Below are 25,000 nucleotides of genomic sequence, written 5' to 3' on the forward strand. Positions count from 1 at the left end.
GCATTTTAGAAGTTGTTTGCTTGTCGTCTTGTTGACAGAACTACTAACACATGAATTCAGACTTTTTACAAATCATCTTCATTCTGAAGTTATTTCTGCATCTTTTAACACGGGACACGTTTAACGGTAACACGGGACACGTTTAACGGTAACACCACCGTCAGAGTGAGACGCGTCGTCCTCGTTCCTGCTTCTCTTACTGCGACGCTCTTCAACTCTTTTCAGCTTTTTGCTTTTGATACAAAATGAAACTGAATATGCCTAAAAACAGCTGCTTCATTCAGCGACTCAAGTCGATCTATGAATTGAATATCATTTCACTTTACACCAGAGCCTCTAGATTCATCCTCACAACGACATCCAGCAATGTGAACTCTCTGCAGAAGAAGAACTGTTGGTGGATCTGCGTCGGACCCTCCAGGTCGTGGGTTCATCTGATGGTTCTGGTTCCTTTTCATGCATTAAATACGTCGGCCATCTTTTCACCTTGACTCACTTTTAACAGCTCTCCTTTTGAATTTAGTCTTTTTAAAATGTTTTTGATATAATTCTTTCACTGTTTTTATTTTGTTATTAAAACGGCTTTAATAGAAAACACCTGTGACCACGCCTCCTCTTGTTTTCACTCTTCAGACATCTCTCTCACTCTCGCTCGCTCGCTCGCTCACACTCTCTCGCTCACTCACTCACTCTCACACTCTCTCGCTCACACTCTCTCGCTCACTCACTCACTCTCACACTCTCTCGCTCACACTCTCTCGCTCACTCACTCACTCTCACACTCTCTCGCTCACACTCTCTCGCTCACACTCTCTCGCTCACACTCTCTCGCTCTCACACTCTCTCGCACACTCTCTCGCTCACACTCTCTCGCTCTCACACTCTCTCACACTCTCTCGCTCACACTCGCTCTCACACTCTCGCTCACACTCTCTCGCTCACACTCACTCGCTCGCTCACTCACTCGCTCACACTCTCTCGCTCACTCACTCGCTCACACTCTCTCGCTCACACTCTCTCGCTCACACTCTCTCGCTCGCTCGCTCACTCGCTCACATGCTCGCTCACTCGCTCACACTCTCTCACTCACTCGCTCACACTCTCGCTCTCTCACTCACTCGCTCACACTCTCGCTCTCTCACTCACTCGCTCACACTCTCACTCTCGCTCTCTCACTCGCTCACTCACTCGCTCACTCGCTCACACTCTCACTCGCTCACACTCTCTCGCTCACACTCTCTCGCTCGCTCGCTCGCTCGCTCACTCGCTCACATGCTCGCTCACTCGCTCACACTCTCTCGCTCTCTCACTCACTCGCTCACACTCGCTCTCTCACTCACTCGCTCACACTCTCGCTCTCTCTCTCACTCACTCGCTCACATGCTCGCTCACTCGCTCACACTCTCTCGCTCTCTCACTCACTCGCTCACACTCGCTCTCTCACTCACTCGCTCACACTCTCGCTCTCTCACTCGCTCACTCGCTCACACTCTCGCTCTCTCCCTCGCTCACTCGCTCACACTCTCGCTCACTCGCTCACACTCTCGCTCTCTCACTCACTCGCTCACACGCTCACACTCTCTCGCTCACACTCTCTCGCTCGCTCACACTCTCGCTCTCTCACTCTCTCGCTCGCTCACACTCTCGCTCTCTCACTCGCTCACTCGCTCACACTCTCACTCGCTCACTCGCACTCTCTCGCTCACGCTCTCTCGCTCTCTCACTCACTCGCTCACTCACTCACTCACTCGCTCTCGCTCTCTCTCTCCCCCCCCCCTCCCTCCATCTGTCAGACTTCTGGAATGGATGATGGAGAGTTGTGAGTTGCCTAGTAACTGCAGGGTTGCCATAGAAACCCCCACATAGAACTACTGCTGCATTTTGCTCGTCAGTCGGGGGGGATAAAATGAGATTGATTAAAGCGGGAATATGAGAGAGAGATGTTTTTAAAGAGCATTGGAGACCCAGACCTTTCGTTTCCCAGAATGCAGCGGTTCTCCCGTATGTCACTGTCCTTCTCTCCTCTGAGTTTAGTTCCTCTCAGTACGAGTCAGTTACTTTGTAGTCGATCTTGTTCTACAAACACAAATAAAACAACGTTTCTCTGCATTGTGCATTCACAGATGTTTCATAGACTTCTATAGAACCAGAGGAGTCGCCCCCTGGTGGACACTAGAGAGAATGCAGCTTTGACGCATGAAGCTCTGGCTTCTCTGAAGAACCTGATTTATCTTCAGTGACTGAGTCGTTACAGATGTCGGGAGGTTTTGAGTATATAACTCCTCCTCTGGTCTGGACTCTGCTCCTCTGGTGTAACTTTGTGAGTTAAAGTCCACCAGAGTCACTCGCCCCCAACCAGAGAATCTGCTGACATCAGCAGAAACATTGAACTGTTTTTAGATGCTGCTGTTTTTACCCATCATGCATCTGGTCCCGTACCTCATGTTTTCGTCCAGTGTTGCTGCTTTTTATTGGTTCTCTGGTGCTTTGTGCACATTTTCTCTCTGTGGTTTTGTTTTTCTTTTCAAAATAAAAGTCATGTGACCTGTTAAACCTTCTGTTGGAGACCAGGTCAGTTTCTCCTCATGTGTTCTGAATGTAAACATGGAGCAGCTTGGACTTCGTTATATCATCAACACAATGCTGCGTCACTCAGCGTCTTGTTCTTTATGATCTAAAAGTCTGGAGGTAATATTTCCATATTCGCCTCGTTCAATGCTTGTTTAGCATCTTCAGACAGAGGGAGCAAACAGAGCGGAGCGCCTCCAGGACGAGACATCCGCTCCGTCATTGTTGTTCGACTCTGACGGTCCTGAGGCCATGGAGTCACTCATCAGCTGACTCTTGTGTTCACAGGACTGATCACATCCTGGATCTTTGAGTCAGCTGTTCACCGGGCAGGATGTCATCGCAGCTTCAATATTTACATTGATCTTGTTTGAGACTTCTGTTTGCTGCTCCTCTTGATAACTCGTATTATGATGATGCTCTCATATCAGAATACAACTGTTATCCACAGAGATCAGGCTTATATTGCGTCATGTTCAGGTTTTTATTAATTTTCATAAGAAGTCTTCTGACTTTGTAATTAGCGGATTAAAGACCTCTGAAGAATCAAACATGAGATGTCGGAGGAACGAGCTTGTGTATATAACTGATGAAATATTTCAAGCGTAGTTTCGGCTGATTTTTCTGACAGAAGTGTTCGTCGCACATGATGAGTTAAAGGACCGTTGGAAAGGTTAAAACCTGACGACAGTGACTGTTTTACAGCTTCTGGCTGATGAACGGTGTAGTTTAGATTGTTTAAAGGTTGTGTCTGAAAACCACTTTATGAAAACCAGATTCAAGAAACGTGTCTCACCTCAGTGATGAAGAACTTTAGTCTTCATCACTGAGGTGATCGCCAGCAGATCAGGAGAATACTGCACATTGTTTGCTAATCCTGATGTTGAATCTGACACGCGCACACACACACACACACAGTGTCTCTCACACACACACACACACACAGTCTCTCTCTCTCACACACACACACACACACACACACACACAGTCTCTCTCTCACACACACACACACACACACACACACACAGTCTCTCTCTCACACACACACACACACACAGTGTCTCTCACACGCACTGTCTCTCACACACACACACACACACACACACACACAGTGTCTCTCACACGCACTGTCTCTCACACACAGTCTCTCTCTCTCACACACACACACACACACACACACACACACAGTCTCTCTCTCACACACACACACACGCACACACACACACACGCTCCAGTAAAGGTCTGTTTATGTTTAATGCAGCACAGTGGAGTCTCAGTAAGACATCTGTCTTTTTTTATTTTTCCATGAATTTAATTGAAACATTTTTATTCTATTTTATTTCACAGCAGGAAAACTGAACTCGTATCATAATCTAATGAGGACTGAAGATTGTTTTTAATGATGCATCTGTTTAAAGACCATCACAACTTCCTTAAAGACGGTTTTAGTCCAAAATAACTTCTCAGTGAACACGTAGGAGCTGGAACAAGTTTAACCATCGAACCATCGATGAATCGATGAAACATTCATCGAGCTGAAACAATGTGTCGATTCATCGATGAGTCGACACATTGTTTCAGCTCTAGTTGAACCGACTGATTCATCTCACTTTCCTGCTCAGATGCTGCATCTCGTCCTGACTTCTCCGCATGTCTGTATTTCTACATGACAGGACGGAGATTAACCTGAGATAGTGCTTTCATATTCACAATAGAGCTGAAAACTCTACTTTAACAGTTAATGCTTTTACATGCTGACTCCACAGCGTGTGAACTGAGAGATATCGCTGAGAACATCCGTCGTTAACGTCTGTTTCTAAAGCTGGAACCATCAAATGTTTCCTTTCTTTGATCTCAGGTGATCCGCTCTAATGAGGTGTGTGTGTGTGTTCCCTGTAAGAAGCCATTTGTTGAATTAGCTGGGCAGTGTTGAAGTGTTCAGCGATTAAGGTTAATCCTCAAGTCGTGGTGATGTAAGAACGGTAGTGTGTCTTCTCCTCCTCCTCCTCCTCCTCCTCCTTCTCTTTTAAAGACGGTAAACACTCACCAACATTGGACCCTTTCATTTATTTCTCTTCTGTGCTTTTATTTCCTTTTATTTAATAGTTCATTTAAAAGTGTTTTGCACTGTAGCTTTGCCATGATCTATATTTGCTGATGTATTTATTCAGTGTGAATTGATTTCGTCTCTAGTCTCTGTCCTCTGGTCTCTAGGTGTCCTCTGGTCTCTGTCCTCTGGTCTCTAGGTGTCCTCTGGTCTCTAGGTGTCCTCTAGTCTCTAGTGGTCTCTGTCCTCTGGTCTCTAGTGGTCTCTGGTCTCTAGTGGTCTCTGTCCTCTGGTCTCTAGTTGTCTCTAGTCTCTGTCCTCTGGTCTCTGTCCTTTGGTCTCTAGTTGTCCTCTGGTCTCTAGTAGTCCTCTGGTCTCTGTCCTCTGGTCTCTAGTAGTCCTCTGGTCTCTGTCCTCTGGTCTCTAGCTGTCCTCTGGTCTCTGTCTCTAGGTGTCCACTGGTCTCTAGGTGTCCTCTGGTCTCTGTCCTCTGGTCTCTAGTGGTCTGTCCTCTAGTCTCTAGTGGTCTCTGCCCTCTAGTCTCTAGGTGTCCTCTGGACTCTAGGTGTCCTCTGTCCTCTGGTCTCTAGTGGTCTCTGTCCTCTGGTCTCTGTCCTCTACTCTCTAGTGGTCTCTGTCCTCTGGTCTCTAGTGGTCTCTGTCCTCTGGTCTCTGTCCTCTAGTCTCTAGTGCTCTCTGTCCTCTGGTCTCTAGTGGTCTCTGTCCTCTGGTCTCTGTCCTCTGGTCTCTAGTGGTCTCTGTCCTCTGGTCTCTGTCCTCTGGTCTCTAGATGTCCTCTGGTCTCTAGTAGTCCTCTGGTCTCTGTCCTCTGGTCTCTAGTAGTCCTCTGGTCGCTGTCCTCTGGTCTCTAGGTGTCCTCTGGTCTCTGTCTCTAGGTGTCCTCTGGTCTCTAGGTGGTCTCTGGTCTCTAGGTGTCCTCTGGTCTCTAGTGGTCTCTGTCCTCTGGTCTCTAGTGGTCTGTCCTCTAGTCTCTAGTGGTCTCTGTCCTCTGGTCTCTGCCCTCTGGTCTCTAGTCGTCTCTAGTCTCTGTCCTCTGGTCTCTGTCCTCTGGTCTCTAGTCGTCTCTAGTCTCTGTCCTCTGGTCTCTGTCCTTTGGTCTCTAGTTGTCCTCTGGTCTCTAGTAGTCCTCTGGTCTCTGTCCTCTGGTCTCCAGGTGTCCTCTGGTCTCTAGTAGTCCTCTGGTCTCCAGGTGTCCTCTGGTCTCTAGGTGTCCTCTGGTCTCTAGGTGTCCTCTGGTCTCTAGGTGTCCTCTGGACTCTAGGTGTCCTCTGTCCTCTGGTCTCTAGGTGTCCTCTAGTCTCTAGTGGTCTCTTTGTTGTGACCACAGTGAAGTGTATAAACCATGAAGTGGTCTTGTTGTAGACCTCATCAGACCTGATCAGACCTCATAGCAGCATCATCTCTGTTCAACTCTCTGTCTCCACACAGCCTGTAGCCACGGAGCCAATTACCATGGCAACAGGGCATCTCATCTATGCAAGCCCCCCCCCCCTTCTTCTTCAGATGATGTTTCAGTGTAGATGAGCGACTCCAGTGTGTGTGTGTGTGGATCTGAAACGATGCTCCACAGCTACTAACCCTTTCATCTGGTCTGCAGAGTAACACTGATACTATGTACACAGTGATGCATGTACACAGTGATGCATGTACACAGTGATGCATGTACACAGTGGTGCATGTACACAGTGGTGCATGTACACAGTGGTGCATGTACACAGTGGTGCATGTACACAGTGGTGCATGTACACAGTGGTGCATGTACACAGTGGTGCATGTACACAGTGGTGCATGTACACAGTGGTGCATGTACACAGTGATGCATGTACACAGTGATGCATGTACACAGTGATGCATGTACACAGTGATGCATGTACACAGTGATGCATGTACACAGTGATTCATGTACACAGTGATGCATACAAACAGTGATGCATGTACACAGTGATGCATGTACACAGTGATGCATGTACACAGTGATTCATGTACACAGTGATTCATGTACACAGTGATGCATACAAACAGTGATGCATACAAACAGTGATGCATGTACACAGTGGTGCATGTACACAGTGGTGCATGTACACAGTGGTGCATGTACACAGTGGTGCATGTACACAGTGATGCATGTACACAGTGATGCATGTACACAGTGATGCATGTACACAGTGATGCATGTACACAGTGATTCATGTACACAGTGATGCATACAAACAGTGATGCATACAAACAGTGATGCATGTACACAGTGATGCATGTACACAGTGATGCATGTACACAGTGGTGCATGTACACAGTGGTGCATGTACACAGTGGTGCATGTACACAGTGATGCATGTACACAGTGATGCATGTACACAGTGATGCATGTACACAGTGATGCATGTACACAGTGATGCATACAACAGTGATGCATGTACACAGTGATGCATACAAACAGTGGTGCATGTACACAGTGATGCATGTACACAGTGATGCATGTACACAGTGGTGCATGTACACAGTGGTGCATGTACACAGTGATGCATGTACACAGTGATGCATGTACACAGTGATGCATGTACACAGTGATGCATGTACACAGTGATGCATACAAACCGTGATGCATGTACACAGTGATGCATGTACACAGTGATGCATGTACACAGTGATGCATGTACACAGTGATGCATGTACACAGTGATGCATACAAACCGTGATGCATGTACACAGTGGTGCATGTACACAGTGATGCATGTACACAGTGATGCATACAAACCGTGATGCATGTACACAGTGATGCATGTACACAGTGGTGCATGTACACAGTGATGCATGTACACAGTGATGCATACAAACAGTGATGCATGTACACAGTGATGCATGTACACAGTGATGCATGTACACAGTGGTGCATGTACACAGTGGTGCATGTACACAGTGATGCATGTACACAGTGGTGCATGTACACAGTGATGCATACAAACAGTGATGCATGTGCACAGTGGTGCATGTGCACAGTGATGCATGCGCACAGTGATGTATGCGCACAGTGATGCATGCGCACAGTGATGCATGCGCACAGTGATGCATGCGCACAGTGATGCATGCGCACAGTGATGCATGCGCACAGTGATTCATGCGCACAGTGATGCATGCGCACAGTGATGCATGTGCACAGTGATGCATGCGCACAGTGATGCATGTGCACAGTGATGCATGTGCACAGTGATGCATGCGCACAGTGATGCATGCGCACAGTGACGCATGCGCACAGTGACGCATGCGCACAGTGACGCATGTGCACAGTGATGCATCCTGTTGGTCACGTCTCGCTGCATGAGACGGTGAGCAGTAAACTGAATCAACTGAGGACACGTATTAGATTTGAACCTCCTCCTGTGGACTCATGAACGCATCTTTCTCTCAGCTTCTTGTTCTGCTTTACGTTTTACTTGACGAGCTTTATGAGTGAAATCCACAGCTCACTGTCTGTGTGAAGGATTCATCCTCTGGGGACCTCGAATATCATAACAACCCGTTTAAAAGTTGAGATGTTTCACACCAACAAATATTATTTGTCAATTCTATTTCACGTGGTCATATCTCATGCATATTCATTTCATGTTCTCTGTATTATTGTGACATTGTAATCTTCTGAAGGTGGAGGCTTTAATAAGCCCGGCTGTCTTCCTGCTCAGTGTAGTATTGATGTTCTATATCTTCATACGTTCTGTGTCTCCAGGTTTCCTCCTCTTCAAAGACTTCTGTATGAACGAGATCGACGAGGCCGTGCCACAGCTCAAGTTCTACGAAGAAGTGAGTCCAAAGCGTCCAGCGGGGATTAGACGGGAGATTAAGGCCTCGTAATCCAGGAAGTGTTTGTTTGTTGTTTCCTCCGATGACCTGGTGTGTCTCTGGTCTCTGGTCTCAGATTAAGGACTACGAGAAGCTGGACTCAGAGGAGGAGAGGTTGAGCCGCAGTCGGCAGATTTACGACGGCTACATCATGAAGGAGCTGCTGTCGTGTTCACACGTGAGGACCGAGTCTCCTTCACTCCTCAATACAGACGAGGACACTCTGACAAACGGACGGACTTTTTAATATCTAATGACACAATAAATGCATTTCTTGAGACCAGTCGGGTGACAATACTAACAATGAGTATTGTTAGTATTTTATGAATACTAGTACTCTTATCAATGCTCTTATCTGTTCTTTTTAATTATGTTGAGAAAAAAAAGACAATTAATTCAGAAAAAAATCAACATTTCATCAGACGGACGGACGGACGGTTCCCTAGTTGTCTCTGTAATATAACATAACACCTTCCTGGTCGTGCCACCCTGAGGTCTCGTATCGTCACATTAAACAGAAGTAAATACTGGAACAGCTGCTTTTTATTTCATTCTTTTTTAATAACCCTTCTTTTATTTGGTCCTCTCTGCTTCAGCCGTTTTCTAAGAAAGCAGTGGACCATGTGCAGAGTCACCTAACAAAGAAACAGGTTCCCCCGACTCTGTTCCAGGTAAAACCACAACGCCTCTACACCGCTATGAACTCTGGGAAATACAGAGAATAACATTTACTTTCAGGTTGTTCTGGTGACACAAACAAATGTTTTCTGAAAATCAAACACTTACCATGGTGGTAAATGAAACCTCCAGGTCAGCGGTGACTGATGATGAAAAATTAAAACATTAGAGACTTCACACCTTCAACACACACACACACACACACACACACACACTCACACACAGTACCAGATGAGGCAGCAGCTCCTGTGTTCTGAGGTAGAATCAGTGTTTCAGTGAATGGAGTCTGGTGTCTTTGAAGAGAGAATAGAGAACAGCTTCAGCTCCCCGTGTAGTAATACACTGACTGTGTATAAGTACCTCATACAATCCCAATACCTACAGAACATCGATTTAAATACATCAATAATACAAAAGTAATCCAGTGTTGTCTGTTCAAGCTCACAACTCAAAACAAACTGAACTTTGTTGATGTGTGTTTACCATCAATAAAGAGCCTGATTGTACTTCTATGTTCTACTTCATGAGAGAGTTCAACCGTATTCTGTGTGATTCTAATGAAACGTTGACATTTGTTTCCTCTGAGCTCAACAGTGTCTCCTCCTGACTCCAGCATGGCTCTTATTGTGGATCATAATGATCATAAGTGAATCCATATTCCCTCAAAGTGTCGCTCTCGCTTCATGTTCAGCTGGAGACCAAGGAGGCGTCTTATGAGCCCACTTGTCAAAATGTTCTGAGCAGTGAATTCACTTTAAACGGCAGACAAAAGGAAGTCGACAGCTTTGAAAGAAGCCGCAGCGATGCACGTTGGCGTGTAATCACCACGTTACTGAGAGAAGCTGCTTGTGTCTCTGCAGCCGTACATCCTGGAGATCTGTGACAGCTTGAGAGGGAAGCTCTTCCTGAAGTTCATCGAGAGGTGAGACCGGAGAGGAAGAGCAGCGTCATCGTTGATGAACCTCCAACAGTCAACTCACACTGTTAACTCTCTCTCTGTGTGTTTCTCTTCTTCTTTCCTTCAGTGACAAATTTACTCGTTTTTGCCAGTGGAAGAACGTGGAGCTAAACATCCACGTGAGTACAAGCTTTAAAAGTCACTTTCGAGCCACTAGTCTGGTTCACTTGGTGCAGACCAGAGGTCTTGAACATCAGTGCAGATGTACATATACAGTATATACACATGTGTATATATAGCGTTTTACACTTAATCTAACTTATTTAACGTCAAACGGACTTCGGTCCGTCGTGCGTAGACCACGGTGTGTGAGTTTGACGGTTAATGAGCGTGTTAGTGTGACTCCCTGTGCTTCCGTCTGTCCGTCCTCAGCTGACCATGAACGACTTCAGCGTGCATCGCATCATCGGCAGAGGAGGCTTCGGAGAGGTGTACGGCTGCAGGAAGGCCGACACGGGCAAGATGTGAGGAAGCAGAATGTATAACAAACGTAAAGGTCAGGGGTCACGCTGAGCCTGTGCTGATCTGTGTGCTTGTGGTCTGAACGGCAGGTACGCCATGAAGTGTCTGGACAAGAAGAGGATCAAGATGAAGCAGGGGGAGACTCTAGCGCTCAACGAGAGAATCATGCTGTCGTTAGTCAGCACCGGGGTGAGTTCAGCAGCTGCTAGCTTAGCATCACACGCACTCTGATCTGCATGAGTATTATTATTCATGACGCCAGTGGTTTTATTATACAAGTGAAGTGTGTGAGTATCAGGTCCAGTTAATGATCCGGTTCTGACTCTCTGCAGGACTGCCCGTTCATCGTGTGCATGACGTACGCCTTCCACACCCCCGACAAGCTCTGCTTCATCCTGGACCTCATGAACGGTAGGATCACCCCTCATGGTCCTGTACTTCCTCATGGTCCTGTTCTTCCCCATGGTCCTGTACTTCCTCATGGTCCTGTACTTCCTCATGGTCCTGTACTTCCTCATGGTCCTGTACTTCCTCACGGTCCTGTACTTCCTCACGGTCCTGTACTTCCTCACGGTCCTGTACTTCCCCATGGTCCTGTACTTCCTCACGGCCCTGTATTTCCTCACGGTCCTGTACTTCCTCACGGTCCTGTACTTCCCCATGGTCCTGTACTTCCTCACGGTCCTGTACTTCCCCATGGTCCTGTACTTCCTCACGGTCCTGTATTTCCTCACGGTCCTGTATTTCCCCATGGTCCTGTACTTCCTCACGGTCCTGTATTTCCTCACGGTCCTGTACTTCCCCATGGTCCTGTACTTCCTCACGGTCCTGTATTTCCTCACGGTCCTGTACTTCCTCAAGGTCCTGTACTTCCTCAAGGTCCTGTACTTTCTCATGGTCCTGTACTTCCCCATGGTCCTGTACTTCCCCATGGTCCTGTACTTCCCCATGGTCCTGTACTTCCTCACGGTCCTGTATTTCCTCACGGTCCTGTACTTCCCCATGGTCCTGTACTTCCTCACGGTCCTGTATTTCCTCACGGTCCTGTACTTCCTCAAGGTCCTGTACTTCCTCAAGGTCCTGTACTTTCTCATGGTCCTGTACTTCCCCATGGTCCTGTACTTCCTCATGGTCCTGTACTTCCTCATGGTCCTGTACTTCCCCATGGTCCTGTACTTCCTCATGGTCCTGTACTTCCTCAATGTCCTGTACTTCCCCATGGTCCTGTACTTCCCCATGGTCCTGTACTTCCTCATGGTCCTGTACTTCCTCATGGTCCTGTACTTCCTCATGGTCCTGTACTTCCCCATGGTCCTGTACTTCCTCATGGTCCTGTACTTCCTCATGGTCCTGTACTTCCTCATGGTCCTGTACTTCCCCATGGTCCTGTACTTCCCCATGGTCCTGTACTTCCCCATGGTCCTGTACTTCCTCATGGTCCTGTACTTCCTCATGGTCCTGTACTTCCTCATGGTCCTGTACTTCCTCATGGTCCTGTACTTCCTCATGGTCCTGTACTTCCCCATGGTCCTGTACTTCCTCATGGTCCTGTACTTCCTCATGGTCCTGTACTTCCTCATGGTCCTGTACTTCCCCATGGTCCTGTACTTCCTCATGGTCCTGTACTTCCTCATGGTCCTGTACTTCCTCATGGTCCTGTACTTCCCCATGGTCCTGTACTTCCCCATGGTCCTGTACTTCCTCATGGTCCTGTACTTCCTCATGGTCCTGTACTTCCTCTTAAGGGTCTGTTGTAGCCATCTCACAATCAAACTCCTGAGTCGCCTCTCTAACCCTCTCCTATTGATTGCTATTGATCCAAGCATGAGGTTGTGAGGTCACGCTGACTCACTCTATGTTGTGTGTGTGTGTGTGTGTGTGTGTGTGTGTTCGTTCAGGTGGCGACCTGCACTACCACCTGTCTCAGCACGGCGTGTTCAGTGAGAAGGAGATGCGTTTCTACGCGGCTGAGATCATCCTGGGTCTGGAGCACATGCACAACCGCTTCGTGGTCTACAGGGACCTCAAGGTAGACTCTCTGGTTCCAGACCATTTAAAGACAGTTGTGTGTGTGTCTTCCTCCTCTCTGCCATAACGTGCTGCAGAAATGAGTCAGCGTTTTATTCACTTCCTGTTCCCTCGTCTTGAAGTCTTCATGTTTCGATGTGTGAAATGAGGCTGAGGCCTTTTTACAGCAGACGGTGAAGTCGAGGACCATAAAAAGCAAAACTACGAGATGGAAGAGGCTACCAGCAGTCAGATGATGAGTTTCACATGACACCTTTGATATATTGTCAATTAAAAATATTCATACAGGGTTCGTACGGTCATGGAAAACCTGGAAAAGTCATGGAATTTGAAAATGGTTATTTCCAGGCCTGGAAAGGTCATGGAAAAAATAAAATCCCAAAAGTTTTGGAAAAGTCATGGAAATTTGATAAATTCATATTTTCATGTCGTTCATTTGCGCTGAGTTGCCAGCCAGCGTGTCTCAGATTGGAGTGAGAGGAGAAAATGTGATGTGATCTTCGCAACAGAACATCTTTGACGTGTGGAGTCTCAGCCAATCAGCGTTCAGACGTGTACAGCGTCTTCATTTCCCTCCGTTAAAGTTTATCTTACGTTATGTTCCGTTACCGGTCAGACTTGCTGGGTTAAGTTAACGTCCGCTGCATGCGGAACTTTGTCGACTGTTGACGTTCGTCATTATCGCGATTTAGAAGGAAAAAGCGTAACGTGATGAAACGTGCAGCCCCCCCGTGTTCCGGTTCAGTTCACGCGGTCGCTCGTTCACGTTAAACCGGAACACCGGCGCATCTGGTTGCGGGTTGTTTAACTCAAAGTAGAATGAGATGATTTCGTGGTCAGAATAACTTTCTGCTGCTAACGGTTGCTCATGCAGAGGTGAGTGTAGATCACAGCTGTTATTTTACTCTTGATAAACGACCTCAGCCAGAGTAGATTATCATTTTCATTTCAATAATTTAACTGGATTGAATGCATATTAATTGCAAAGAGAAGATAGGCCACAATTCCAACAGCTTTGCAGTAACAGTGGAAGTTAATATGAAGCCGTTCAGTCACAGGGCTCAATGAAAGCTTTGCACTACAAAAGGGAAAGCAACATGTGCACCAGCTGGATGCTGCTGCCTACTGAAGCTCATTGATGTGTCCGTGTTATGAACGCCTGTCAACCAGAGGATATTTATAAATGTTTATTCTTTTAATCAAACTACAGTCTCTCATTCGTTTTTTGGATTGTGGGTAGGAATAGGCTGGCTTGCATACTGTAAAATGCTGGTATTCGCTGTGCTGTGTATTGGGACGTAATGAATCTTATTCTGGCAGCCTGGAACAAACCCGACCCTCCGTCACACCTCCACACTGATGCTGTGTTCAGCTCCTCTGCTTCTCCTCCGGCTCCCCTGTTTGGACTGGTTGCCATAATAACAGACATATTTCTGTGGAGCAGTTTTAGGGCTTCAATAAACAGAGCAGACCAATGCAGATAATACTGTGAGGGGAGAAGAGGATAACCAGGACAGGAGGTTCTTCTTCTACTGTCTGTGTCCACGAGAGTTTCTCTCTCGTCAAACGGAAATTAGAACTTAAGTTGTGAATTAATGAAATCTCTTAACATCCTCTGATTTCATCTCTTCTGTCCTCCATCAATATCTCTCTGTCTGTCTCCTTCCAGCCAGCTAATATCCTGTTGGATGAACACGGTCATGTTCGTATCTCAGACCTCGGTCTGGCCTGTGACTTCTCCAAGAAGAAGCCTCACGCCAGTGTGTAAGTATCTGAGTCAACCTCTGGACTGATGTTAGATATTACAGCCTGCTGCTCACTGTTTAAACTCCCGTCCAGAGCGCTAATGTCTGACATCGTGTCCGTGATCCGTACTGACCCCCTCACAGTTTACCGTCAACCATCAGAGTGTAAATAAAGTTTTACTGTTTTGTAAAAGTTTTGTCCTCAAAAGTATAAGAAATAATTCAAACTTCCACTGAGATGCAACAGTGTTGCCAAACGTATCTGATTCATCAGCTAACCACATCGCCACACACATTAGATGACATCACTGTGAGGAGAGCTGTCTCTGATGGGATATTAGAAGCTACTGCATTCATAATTAAGAGCGCTACAATCTGTTTGCAACACTTCCTTCCAAAGTAAAGCTGAGAATGTGGATCAGAACGCTTTCATTACTTTTCCATTCAAGGTGTGAGCTCACTGATTTAATGATCGATCTGTCAGGTCAGCGCAACCCTTCAGTAGCTTTTCAAATTAAAAGAGACTATGAAGTGTGTCTGAATGACTCTTTTATTTTGGAGAAAGTCTCTTTACTAATACATGTTATTTAGTTTAGTAGACGGAGAACTAAACTCTGCTCAAACCAGAAAACAAACCAGGAGCTACGAGGAAGCCAGGACACAAACCTCTGTGATTGTTTCTGGCTGCTAATGTTAGCCATGATGCTATTGATGGCTAACGCTAGCAGCCAGAAACAAACATCTATGGCTCGTTGTCCGTTTGATGATCGAGACAAAGAACACGTTTTCTTGCGGTGATGGAACGTTAACGGGGGAAAGAATCAAAAAGAACAATAATAATAAAAAGTAAATAATATAAAGAATGAGTGACGGTCACGTGTTTCTCCTGCAGCATCGTTGTGTTTCTCCTCAGCAGCTCCTTTAATTTACCAGAATCTAAACGACCTCCCGGAACAACCATAACTGTTATTACATCTTCACCCACCGCCTCCTCTGATATTACTCCCGGTGAACGACTGTACGGAGAGTTACTGTGAGGCAGTAATGAGTGTTTGTGTGTCTCAGGGGAACTCACGGCTACATGGCTCCAGAGGTTCTTCAGAAGGGGACGGCCTACGACAGCAGCTCCGACTGGTTCTCTTTTGGCTGCATGCTCTTCAAGCTCCTCCGAGGGTAACTACTCCAGGTCTCTCCTTCCTCTTCTCTTTCTTCTTCCCTCCCTTTCTCTTCCTTCTTCTCCTTCTGCTTTCATTCCCTCCTCTCCATCCTCTTTGAATCCACTCCTCTGTCCACTGTTTGGTTTGTTTGATCGTGTGTGTGTGTGAGTGTGATGTTTCTCTCATTGATGTTTCCAGTGTGTTTGAATACTTTAAAGAGGAGTGTGTGTTGGTGTTTGGTGAAAGGTTGGAGAGACGGATGAAAATGTTTGAACACTGAATTCTAAAACTAGAAAAATAAGGTTTAAAAAACTCAAATCTTCTCTGATGTTGAAGTCACAATCCTCCTCATTACAAAAGCTACAAAATGAATCTTTAACCACGTAAGAAACTCAACATGCGTCTGCAGAATAAACCCAAACGAGCTCCTTTTCTGGCTCCACTCTACATTCAGGCTTTAGCTTCATCTTCTGAAGTCCACACTTATATTTGGTGATCAGCATCCTGTCCCGTCTTTTGTCTCCGGCTGAACAATTAGACCGGTTGAAGAAGCAGCTTCTCTCCCATTAAGCCTGGCCGGTGGTCATTTGGTCGCTCTCACGAAGTGGAGAGATGCTCTCTGCCTCACTGGAGCTCTACGAGGTGTTTCTCCTCAAGTCTCTAGAGCTGCTCTGCTGCTTCAACAGACGTCTGAATATCAAAGTGCTCCTCTTAAAGGGACAGTACTAATGTTCAGAGGTGGGGTTGTATGAGGTACTTCTACACGCTCGATGTACTGCTGTGGACGTATTTTACACACTTAACAGAATCAATATCAGTTCAACTCTATATTTAGAACCTCTTTGTCTTGATGTCAGTCATTGTAGCTCACAGAATGTTTGCTGTGGTATTAATACTTTTCCTGAAGTAAAGGATCTGAATACTTTGTTGTTTAACACCAATACTCCTCTCCTCTGTCTCCTGCTCAGACACAGTCCCTTCAGGCAGCACAAGACCAAAGACAAACATGAGATTGACCGCATGACGCTCACCATGGTAAGACACATCCACACGTTACCCACAAGTCATTGCTGCAGCAACATATTACAGGAGTCTTTCTGTAAACACGGAGTGGGTTTGGCCTGGTCACCGTTCAGTGTGAACAGAGACCTGATGAGGATCCTCTGAGCCTGTGAGAGGGTCTCTGAGGGTCCTCGGGTCTTTGTTTCTTCCGGTGGTCTTTTCAGTGTCGGAGTGTTTTCTTTGCTGTGATGTGAAGACAAAGGAGACGAGGCCTTCAACAGTAACAAGCTGAGCCAAGCTGGAGGGGTCAGGTGGATTTAAAGCCACATCCAGAACAGGTTTACTCAGAGAACCAGAGTTAAGTGAATGCACCAGGCATAACAGTTTCATCTGTTTTGAATTTTCTGTGTATTTTTTAATTAGATTTAAAGTTGGCAGTGCAGAAAGAGGAGGTGCAGTTCCTCTGAACTCTAAAGCGTTCGGGGTGTTTCTCTCTCTGTGGTCTTGATTTTTACTTCAAAATAAAAGTCCTGCTCCTCTATAGAACTAGAACCATCATGACCAGAAGTAGAAAGAACTAGAACACGTCTTTAGTGAAGAACAACACAGTTATGATTTGTGGCTCAGAGGGTTGAAGGGAAACATCTTCTTCTTCTTCTTCACATCACAGTCCTGCAGAAAGACGACATGTTGTGTTTTTTCATCAGGACAGATTTGCTGCTCGTCAGTGAAACGCATCACACACACGCGCACACACACTAACACACACACACGCGTACACACACAAACACACACACACACTAACACACACATGCTAACACACACAAACACACACGCGCACACACACTAACACACACACTAACACACACACATGCTAACACACACACACTAACACACACACACGCGCACACACACAAACACACACTAACACACACACTAACACACACACACGCTAACACACACACACTAACACACACACACGCGTACACACACAAACACACACACACACTAACACACACATGCTAACACACACTAACACACACGCGCACACACACTAACACACACACTAACACACACACATGCTAACACACACACACTAACACACACACACGCTAACACACACACATGCTAACACACTAACACACACATGCTAACACACACACGCTAACACACATGCTAACACACGCTAACACACACACACGCTAACACACACACACTAACACACACACACGCTAACACACACACATGCTAACACACTAACACACACATGCTAAGACACACACGCTAACACACATGCTAACACACGCTAACACACACACACGCTAACACACACGCTAACACACACGCTAACACACACGCTAACACACACGCTAACGCACACACACACGCACACACACACGCACACACACACGCTATTTGGCCGAGCAGGACCTTTAGACAGAGAGTCTGATCTTTCATGTCACAATAAATCCAGATTAGAATTTTAATCCAGCCACTTAATCTGGTTTGTCCCTTTAATCCGTGTGTGTGAGAGAGAGAGACAGACGGACTAAAAATACCTCTCTATATGTCTATTGTGTATTGAACGTGATGAATGGTCTCATTACATAAACATGACGGAGAACAGGAAGAGACGGATGGAACACATCCAGATAGATGGCACTGCTAGACGAGAACGTAGAACCTCGTCCGGTAAAGCAGAGAGAGACAGACAGACAGGTGCAGGCACGTGTCCTAAAAAACTACAGGAAGTTAGTTATTGTAGTCCAACAACATCAATAGCAACAGCTTTGCCCCTCCCCCCCTCCCCACACACACACACACACTGATTACAGTTTATACCTTGTTTAAAACATGAGGATGCACAGACAGTATAAATGTGGAGGAGGTAGTTTTGTCTGAGGATTAGGCCCAAAGCATCAAACCTGTGTCCTGTAATAAAAGGTGCTAATCCCCCGTTCTCACTCTTTCCTCCCTCCCTTCCTCCCCCCTTTTCCCTCCCACAGAATGTGGAGCTGCCAGACTCGTTCACTGCAGAGCTCAAAGACCTGCTGGAGGGGCTGCTGCAGAGAGACGTATCCAAGAGGCTGGGCTGTCAGGGCCGAGGGTACGACACACACACACACACACACACGCACACGAAGTCATCAGTCAGACGGAGCCTAGATGTGCTCATTGAGGCTGCGGTTCACGACTCGGAGGAGACGGACGCCGATGATCCGCTACGATGACGTTTCACATCGGCTCACAACCCCGAACAGAACGGTCTACATCAGCGGTGCCCAAACTTTTTAGGCCGCGCACCCCCCCCCCCCTTAATAAAAACAAACAAAAGCAACAGAGCCTATTTATAGCCGCATAAATATCTGACCAATGAGAGAACTGTTTGCTCGCGCGTGGCGTTTGTTTACAAGATTTAGTCCGCTGTTAAACAAAGGGGCAAGTACAACATTGTATCATATTAATCCCTGAATCAGAACAAACGAACTGAAGGTGTGAAAACGCCCTGAAACACTGCAACAAAGTTTCAATAACTTTCAGTGACACAAGGCGTCACTTTTAAAGAGCAATACGGATGTGAGGACACACGCACAGGCTCAGAGGCAGATTATCACATTTAATTTACAATTAATGAGCGACTAATGCAGCCAGGATGTCTTCGGACAAAGCATCGATGCGGAGACACAGTGTTGTTGGACACCGGGATCATGTCCAACTTTTTTGCTTCTTTCTCCCCAATCATACATTCCACCATCTCTCTGGCAGCTGGCGAGCTCACGTCTTCGGCGATTGTGTGCGGTAGCCCCTTTCTCGCTATTCTGTAACCAGATATGAAGCCCGTAGTGCGTCATTTATAGACCCAACACATGAATGAGACTGCAGTTGGTTTTGGCTGTTTTGTAACTCCTCCAATTTCGATATAAAGAATGTAAGGGGCTTTTGACTTGCACTGGCATGCTTGGTGTTCAGGTGGCGACGTAAATAAGAGCTTCAGACTGTTAGCCAGAACCTCACTGCACACCACGCACTGTGGCTTTGGGGAATCTGCGTTGCCAATCCAAGTGAAGCCCAGACACACATACTTTTCATCATATTTCCTCTTTTTTTCCCAGTCTGATGCTCACTCTCGTTTCCTCTTTTTTCACCTTGACTCCGCGATGGGCCGATGTGCTCCCGATTTGTCTGTGCTATCCCTTCCTCCTTTTGGTCTCCTCCGTCTCATCTTCCTCTGACTCTGGCTCGATTTCTTCTCCCGGTCTCTCCCCAACGCACCTCTCTCTCTCGCTCTCTCTCTCTCTCTCTCTCTCTCTCGCTCTCTGTCTCTGTCTCTCTCTCTCTCTCTCTCTCTCTGTCTCTGTCTCTCTCTCTCTCTCTCTCTCTCTCGCTCTCTGTCTCTCTCGCTCTCTCACTCTCTCTCTCTGTCTCTCTCTCTCTCGCTCTCGCTCTCTGTCTCTCTCGCTCTCTCACTCTCTCTCTCTCTCTCTGTCTCTGTCTCTCTGTCTCTGTCTCTGTCTCTGTCTCTGTCTCTCTCTCTCTCTCTCTGTCTCTGTCTCTGTCTCTCTCTGTCTCTGTCTCTGTCTCTCTCTCTCGCTCTCTCGCTCTCTCGCTCTCGCTCTCTCGCTCTCGCTCTCTCGCTCTCTCACTCTCTCTGTCTCTCTCTCGCTCTCTGTCTCTCTCTCTCTGTCCCTCTCCTCTTTTACGACTGTCAGATGTCCCACCTGACAGTTTCCCCGATTTCAGCCAGTTGTTGCTGAATGCATGAAGTTCGCTGTTAGCTGACGTTAGCTGCACAAGCTAGGCTGGCTAGTGTGTACGACTGGTGGCAAGACTGCCGGAAGGAGCTCAAGTGCATTTATTAAATTGTACGCGCACCACACTTTGGGAATCCCTGGTCTACATGAACACAAGTGTTTGTTAGAGGGAGGGAAATGTGGCAAACACCGCCACCTAGTGGTGGAACGTAGCACTAACACCATGTTTCTGCCTCAGAGCCCTGGAGGTGAAGGAGCATCAGTTCTTCAAAGGCATCGACTGGCAGCAGGTTTACCTGCAGAAGGTGAGTCGGCATCGAAAATGACTTCTTTAATTGTTTTCGTCGGAAACATTCGTGAGCGATGAAGCTGCATTTAAAAAATATATATATATATAACGTCTGCGTTTGAAACCTCAACACAGTAGATGTGTTCATTTAAATTTAAACATTGAAGAGTTTTCCTCCACATTTATATCAATAAAAGGTTCCAAAGCAAAAATCCTTTTAGGTCAATTAGTAATAAAAAGAAAATAATAATACATGTTTTGTTGTCATGAATTACTTCTCAGTTGTCATTTAGTTTAGTTTACATGATTTGTAGAAAAAGAAAACGTAACTCAAGTATAAATTCTGGTCACAAAATGTCTTTTACGCGGATTTACAAATGTATGCGACGATTTTCAGATTTAAAGCCACATAACACTAAAATAATCCATCAAAAGATAATTAATTCACTCAATATTGTCTCTTATCGTTTTATCTTTCGGAGGAAATAAAAGTGTTCCCACTTTAAAATTCTACATGAATGTACCAAATAGCCAGACGTCCCAGTTTTCCCACCGGCACTTAAACGCAACGCTTGTTTGTGGTTTAGAGAAAAATGTCTCGACACTCAAACAAACAAATAAATAATCTGTAAGTGAACGCAGCAACATACGGTTCATGTGAAACATGTAATGGAGTGTTTATTTGTTAGGTTATAGTTATTCATATTATATATGTATGTTGTATTTATGTATTTGGGTGCGACTCAGAACACAGTTTTGCTAACTTGTTATTTCTAAAAAAGCAACTAGCGACAAATTTAGCAATTTTGTTTTTCCATCATAAATATATTTAATGTGTTTTCTATCCCGTTCCAGAAAAAAGTCAACCCACGACTTTTTCTCTCTCAGTGTAACTGACACGACCTCTTTAAGCTTCATGCAAATTATGCGTGGTGACATCACTGGTATGCAAATGAGCGCACGGCTTTTGGTGCCAGCTACTTTCAATGGTAATCAGACGACATGAGACCAGCTGATCTCGAGGTTCTCTGCGCCTCTTGTATAAAAGGTGTTGATTAGTTGTTGGTAATAATAATAATCTCGTGGTCTCTCTCCTCACGAGCCATTCGTCCGGTACAGTTGCAGTTGCTAGGTTACCCCATCACTGCTGTGGGACTGTGGCCTTGTTGTTTTGCTCGCCTCCTTTTGTCACTCCATCTTTCTTTCTCCCCCCTCTGTGTTCTCTCCCTCCCCCTCTGCAGTACTCCCCTCCTCTGATTCCTCCCCGGGGAGAAGTCAACGCCGCCGACGCCTTCGACATCGGCTCCTTTGACGAGGAGGACACAAAGGGCATCAAGGTAACGCTGTGATTCCTCGCTCCTCCTCTCGCATCCTTCACTCCTCCTCTAGCATCCTTCATTCCTCCTAGCATCCTTCACTCCTCCTCTAGCATCCTTCACTCCTAGCATCTTTCACTCCTCCTCTAGCATCCTTCACTCCTCCTCTAGCATCCTTCATTCCTCCTAGCATCCTTCACTCCTCCTCTAGCATCCTTCACTCCTCCTCTAGCATCCTTCATTCCTCCTAGCATCCTTCACTCCTCCTCTAGCATCCTTCACTCCTCCTCTAGCATCCTTCACTCCTGTTGGCATCCTTCACTCCTCCTCTAGCATCCTTCACTCCTCCTCTAGCATCCTTCATTCCTCCTAGCATCCTTCACTCCTCCTCTAGCATCCTTCATTCCTGCTAGCATCCTTCACTCCTCCTCTAGCATCCTTCACTCCTCCTCTAGCATCCTTCACTCCTCCTCTAGCATCCTTCATTCCTCCTAGCATCCTTCACTCCTCCTCTAGCATCCTTCATTCCTGCTAGCATCCTTCACTCCTCCTCTAGCATTCTTCACTCCTCCTCTAGCATCCTTCACTCCTCCTAGCATCCTTCATTCCTCCTAGCATCCTTCACTCCTCCTCTAGCATCCTTCACTCCTCCTTTAGCATCCTTCATTCCTGCTAGCATCCTTCACTCCTCCTCTAGCATCCTTCACTCCTCCTCTAGCATCCTTCATTCCTCCTAGCATCCTTCACTCCTCCTCTAGCATCCTTCATTCCTCCTAGCATCCTTCATTCCTCCTCTAGCATCCTTCACTCCTCCTCTAGCATCCTTCACTCCTCTAGCATCCTTCACTCCTCCTCTAGCATCCTTCACTCCTCCTCTAGCATCCTTCATTCCTCCTAGCATCCTTCATTCCTCCTAGCATCCTTCACTCCTCCTCTAGCATCCTTCACTCCTCTAGCATCCTTCACTCCTCTAGCATCCTTCACTCCTCTAGCATCCTTCACTCCTCCTCTAGCATCCTTCACTCCTCTAGCATCCTTCACTCCTCCTCTAGCATCCTTCACTCCTCCTCTAGCATCCTTCACTCCTCCTCTAGCATCCTTCACTCCTCCTCTAGCATCCTTCATTCCTCCTAGCATCCTTCATTCCTCCTAGCATCCTTCACTCCTCCTCTAGCATCCTTCACTCCTCCTCTAGCATCCTTCATTCCTCCTAGCATCCTTCACTCCTCCTCTAGCATCCTTCACTCCTCCTCTAGCATCCTTCACTCCTCCTCTAGCATCCTTCACTCCTCCTCTAGCATCCTTCACTCCTCCTCTAGCATCCTTCACTCCTCCTCTAGCATCCTTCATTCCTCCTAGCATCCTTCATTCCTCCTAGCATCCTTCACTCCTCCTCTAGCATCCTTCACTCCTCCTCTAGCATCCTTCATTCCTCCTAGCATCCTTCACTCCTCCTCTAGCATCCTTCACTCCTCCTCTAGCATCCTTCACTCCTCCTCTAGCATCCTTCACTCCTCTAGCATCCTTCATTCCTCCTAGCATCCTTCACTCCTCCTCTAGCATCCTTCACTCCTCCTCTAGCATCCTTCACTCCTCCTCTAGCATCCTTCATTCCTCCTAGCATCCTTCACTCCTCCTCTAGCATCCTTCACTCCTCTAGCATCCTTCACTCCTCTAGCATCCTTCACTCCTCTAGCATCCTTCACTCCTCTAGCATCCTTCACTCCTCCTCTAGCATCCTTCACTCCTCCTAGCATCCTTCACTCCTCTAGCATCCTTCACTCCTCTAGCATCCTTCACTCCTCCTCTAGCATCCTTCACTCCTCCTCTAGCATCCTTCACTCCTCCTCTAGCATCCTTCACTCCTCCTCTAGCATCCTTCACTCCTCCTCTAGCATCCTTCACTCCTCCTCTAGCATCCTTCACTCCTCCTCTAGCATCCTTCACTCCTCCTCTAGCATCCTTCATTCCTCCTAGCATCCTTCACTCCTCCTCTAGCATCCTTCACTCCTCCTCTAGCATCCTTCACTCCTCCTCTAGCATCCTTCACTCCTCCTCTAGCATCCTTCACTCCTCCTCTAGCATCCTTCATTCCTCCTAGCATCCTTCACTCCTCCTCTAGCATCCTTCACTCCTCCTCTAGCATCCTTCACTCCTCTAGCATCCTTCACTCCTCTAGCATCCTTCACTCCTCTAGCATCCTTCACTCCTCCTCTAGCATCCTTCACTCCTCTAGCATCCTTCATTCCTCCTAGCATCCTTCACTCCTCCTAGCATCCTTCACTCCTCTAGCATCCTTCACTCCTCTAGCATCCTTCACTCCTCCTCTAGCATCCTTCACTCCTCTAGCATCCTTCATTCCTCCTAGCATCCTTCACTCCTCCTCTAGCATCCTTCACTCCTCCTCTAGCATCCTTCACTCCTCCTCTAGCATCCTTCATTCCTCCTAGCATCCTTCACTCCTCCTCTAGCATCCTTCACTCCTCCTCTAGCATCCTTCATTCCTCCTAGCATCCTTCACTCCTCCTCTAGCATCCTTCACTCCTCCTCTAGCATCCTTCACTCCTCCTCTAGCATCCTTCATTCCTCCTAGCATCCTTCACTCCTCCTCTAGCATGAGCTGAAGGATAGAAATACATTCAAACATTTATTGTGTTGCACTATTTAAACAATAAAATAAAAATAAACAAAGATAAGAGATGAATAAATATCTCAGTGCAGGAAGAGGCAACAAGCCAACTGTGCTGATCTAAAGCCTCCAGCTTCATAATGTTACAAATGCACAGTATTACAGAGAACATAACATGAATAAGCATATACATATGAAATGAGGACAGAAACACAGTGATGAAACTGAACTCACGAGTGTGTGTGAACACGTGAGTGAACACGTGAACGCTGCGTTCTCTCGGAGCGCCGGTACTTTAGTGCTTCATTGTTTCCCGCCGTGTTGGGCTCCAGAATAACGAGCAGGGCCGTTTATGGATCGAAGCAATTTAAAGCAGCCGTTGTTATTTGTTATTCCTCCGTCGTTAACGTTAATGTTGCCTCACCGACGGCTGTTCATCCTCTGACGCGCCATCGGAGAAATAAAAGAGACGAGAACAGGTTTGTTGACGTTTCCCCAGACGGAGGAGTAATAC

At 46.6% G+C, this 25,000-nt stretch overlaps 1 protein-coding gene across 1 annotated transcript in view; it reads left to right on the top strand.

Moving 5' to 3' along the window:
- Window positions 1-25,000, top strand: part of grk3 (G protein-coupled receptor kinase 3) — a 48,625-nt gene that overhangs the window by 17,034 nt on the left and 6,591 nt on the right. The window contains 15 exon segments of the mRNA XM_079289893.1: window positions 8,358-8,431; window positions 8,547-8,648; window positions 9,067-9,141; window positions 10,009-10,070; window positions 10,174-10,225; window positions 10,479-10,570; window positions 10,658-10,757; window positions 10,901-10,979; window positions 12,467-12,597; window positions 14,266-14,360; window positions 15,407-15,514; window positions 16,467-16,533; window positions 18,507-18,607; window positions 20,491-20,557; window positions 21,783-21,878. Coding sequence (XP_079146019.1) covers window positions 8,358-8,431; window positions 8,547-8,648; window positions 9,067-9,141; window positions 10,009-10,070; window positions 10,174-10,225; window positions 10,479-10,570; window positions 10,658-10,757; window positions 10,901-10,979; window positions 12,467-12,597; window positions 14,266-14,360; window positions 15,407-15,514; window positions 16,467-16,533; window positions 18,507-18,607; window positions 20,491-20,557; window positions 21,783-21,878 — 1,301 coding nt within the window.

The sequence above is a fragment of the Melanostigma gelatinosum genome (genome assembly GCF_949748355.1).
Source record: "Melanostigma gelatinosum genome assembly, chromosome: 18".
In the NCBI taxonomy this organism is placed as follows: Eukaryota; Metazoa; Chordata; class Actinopteri; order Perciformes; family Zoarcidae; genus Melanostigma; species Melanostigma gelatinosum.